Source organism: Branchiostoma floridae, chromosome 17, assembly GCF_000003815.2.
Source record: "Branchiostoma floridae strain S238N-H82 chromosome 17, Bfl_VNyyK, whole genome shotgun sequence".
Classification (NCBI taxonomy): Eukaryota; Metazoa; Chordata; class Leptocardii; order Amphioxiformes; family Branchiostomatidae; genus Branchiostoma; species Branchiostoma floridae.
The window spans coordinates 6,741,755-6,744,765 of NC_049995.1; the positions used below are offsets into that span (position 1 = coordinate 6,741,755).

At 41.7% G+C, this 3,011-nt stretch overlaps 1 protein-coding gene across 1 annotated transcript in view; it reads left to right on the plus strand.

Moving 5' to 3' along the window:
- Nucleotides 1-3,011, plus strand: part of LOC118405011 (fibropellin-1-like) — a 14,291-nt gene that overhangs the window by 3,885 nt on the left and 7,395 nt on the right. Inside the window, exons 5-14 of the mRNA XM_035804410.1 lie at nucleotides 1-36; nucleotides 785-898; nucleotides 1,046-1,159; nucleotides 1,307-1,420; nucleotides 1,568-1,681; nucleotides 1,828-1,941; nucleotides 2,089-2,202; nucleotides 2,351-2,464; nucleotides 2,613-2,726; nucleotides 2,874-2,999. The exon at nucleotides 1-36 is cut by the window's left edge and continues 109 nt beyond it. Coding sequence (XP_035660303.1) covers nucleotides 1-36; nucleotides 785-898; nucleotides 1,046-1,159; nucleotides 1,307-1,420; nucleotides 1,568-1,681; nucleotides 1,828-1,941; nucleotides 2,089-2,202; nucleotides 2,351-2,464; nucleotides 2,613-2,726; nucleotides 2,874-2,999 — 1,074 coding nt within the window. The remainder of the gene's footprint in view (nucleotides 37-784; nucleotides 899-1,045; nucleotides 1,160-1,306; nucleotides 1,421-1,567; nucleotides 1,682-1,827; nucleotides 1,942-2,088; nucleotides 2,203-2,350; nucleotides 2,465-2,612; nucleotides 2,727-2,873; nucleotides 3,000-3,011) is intronic.

The window sequence follows — 3,011 nt, forward strand, 5'->3', positions numbered from 1 at the left end:
GCGCACCAGGGTTCACCGGTCAAACATGTGGGATAGGTACGTTTTGATGTTTGGAAAAATGAATTTCTTACCATTGGTGAATAGAGACATAAGAAGTACTGTAAATGCAGAAATATTCGCGGTGGATTAATATTCGCGGTTTTCGCGGCGGCCGCTTCACCGCGAAATTAAATCCACCGCGAATATTTCGTCTGCTGGCGCCGCCTAAGGTGCCCCTTTTCCGCTCCATGTACATACTACTACTGTCTTTGTCACTGTATAATGAAATGTTTGACATACTTACTACGGTGAAGTCTTGACTGAAGACACACATGTAATTTTTTCATACGACCAACTGTATTACAGTACTGTACAGTATGTTCACCATGATACACAGGTCGTACTACTGTATACTATTACGTATTGAGAGGGTAGATACGATTAGATCAGTAACAGTGGCTCACGCAAGAACAAGTCAAAAGCATGGAAACTGTTCTATCCGTCTGTATAGGACCCTTACCGGGCAACCAGCAAGTGTTTTCCAACTGGCGGTTTGTAGAGGCGCCTGGTTTTACACGGCAGTTCGTAACTACAGTGCAGTGCTGAAAATGCATTGAATTTCGCGGGATGGCGCTACCGCGAAATTAAATCCACCGCGAAATGTCCATTTTGCCGCTACCGCGAAATTAAATCCCTGCGAAATTAAATACATTTACAGTATTTTCAGCCAGATTGACGCTTTAAATGCAATGGTTTTGCTGAATATTATGCTACTTTTTCATCGTTTTTCCTCTTTTGTCAACAGATATTGACGAATGTGTGTCCGGTCCATGTCAAAATGGCGGCTCCTGTACCGACGGAGTGAATGGTTACAGTTGCACATGCGCACCAGGGTTCACCGGTCAAACATGTGGGATAGGTACGTTTTTATGTTTGGAAAAATGAATTTCTTACCATTGGTGAATGGAGACATAAGAAGTATTTTCAGCCAGATTGACGCTTAAAATGTAATGGTTTTGCTGAATATTATGCTACTTTTTCATCGTTTTTCCTCTCTTGTCAACAGATATTGACGAATGTGTGTCCGGTCCATGTCAAAATGGTGGCACCTGTACCGACGGAGTGAATGGTTACAGTTGCACATGCGCACCAGGGTTCACCGGTCAAACATGTGGGATAGGTACGTTTTTATGTTTGGAAAAATGAATTTCTTACCATTGGTGAATAGAGACATAAGAAGTATTTTCAGCCAGATTGACGCTTTAAATGCAATGGTTTTGCTGAATATTATGCTACTTTTTCATCGTTTTTCCTCTGTTGTCAACAGATATTGACGAATGTCTGTCCGGTCCATGTCAAAATGGCGGCTCCTGTATCGACGGAGTGAATGGTTACAGTTGCACATGCGCACCAGGGTTCACCGGTCAAACATGTGGGATAGGTACGTTTTGATGTTTGGAAAAATGAATTTCTTACCATTGGTGAATGGAGACATAAGAAGTATTTTCAGCCAGATTGACGCTTAAAATGTAATGGTTTTGCTGAATATTATGCTACTTTTTCATCGTTTTTCCTCTCTTGTCAACAGATATTGACGAATGTGTGTCCGGTCCATGTCAAAATGGCGGCTCCTGTATCGACGGAGTGAATGGTTACAGTTGCACATGCGCACCAGGGTTCACCGGTCAAACATGTGGGATAGGTACGTTTTGATGTTTGGAAAAATGATTTCTTACCATTAGTGAATAGAGACATAAGAAGTATTTTCAGCTAGATTGACGCTTAAAATGTAATGGTTTTGCTGAATATTATGCTACTTTTTCATCGTTTTTCCTCTGTTTTCAACAGATATTGACGAATGTGTGTCCGGTCCATGTCAAAATGGCGGCACCTGTACCGACGGAGTGAATGGTTACAGTTGCACATGCGCACCAGGGTTCACCGGTCAAACATGTGGGATAGGTACGTTTTGATGTTTGGAAAAATGAATTTCTTACCATTGGTGAATAGAGACATAAGAAGTATTTAGAACCAGATTGACGCTTAAAATGCAATGGTTTTGCTGAATATTATGCTACTTTTTCATCGTTTTTCCTCTGTTATCAACAGATATTGACGAATGTGTGTCTGGTCCATGTCAAAATGGCGGCACCTGTACCGACGGAGTGAATGGTTACAGTTGCACATGCGCACCAGGGTTCACCGGTCAAACATGTGGGATAGGTACGTTTTGATGTTTGGAAAAATGAATTTCTTACCATTGGTGAATAGAGACATGAGAAGTATTTTCAGCCAGATTGACGCTTAAAATGTAATGGTTTTGCTGAATATTATGCTACTTTTTCATCGCTTTTTCCTCTCTTGTCAACAGATATTGACGAATGTGTGTCCGGTCCATGTCAAAATGGCGGCACCTGTACCGACGGAGTGAATGGTTACAGTTGCACATGCGCACCAGGGTTCACCGGTCAAACATGTGGAACAGGTACGTTTTTATGTTTGGAAGAATGAATTTCTTACCATTGGTGAATAGACACATAAGAAGTATTTAGAACCAGATTGACGCTTTAAATGCAATGGTTTTGCTGAATATTATGCTACTTTTTCATCGCTTTTTCCTCTGCTGTCAACAGATATTGACGAATGTGTGTCCGGTCCATGTCAAAATGGCGGCACCTGTACCGACGGAGTGAATGGTTACAGTTGCACATGCGCACCAGGGTTCACCGGTCAAACATGTGGGACAGGTACGTTTTGATGTTTGGAAAAATGAATTTCTTACCATTGGTGAATAGACACATAAGAAGTATTTAGAACCAGATTGACGCTTAAAATGCAATGGTTTTGCTGAATATTATGCTACTTTTTCATCGTTTTTCCTCTCTTGTCAACAGATATTGACGAATGTGTGTCTGGTCCATGTCAAAATGGCGGCACCTGTACCGACGGAGTGAATGGTTACAGTTGCACATGCGCACCAGGGTTCACCGGTCAAACATGTGGGATAGCTACGTTTTCATGTTTGGAAGAAT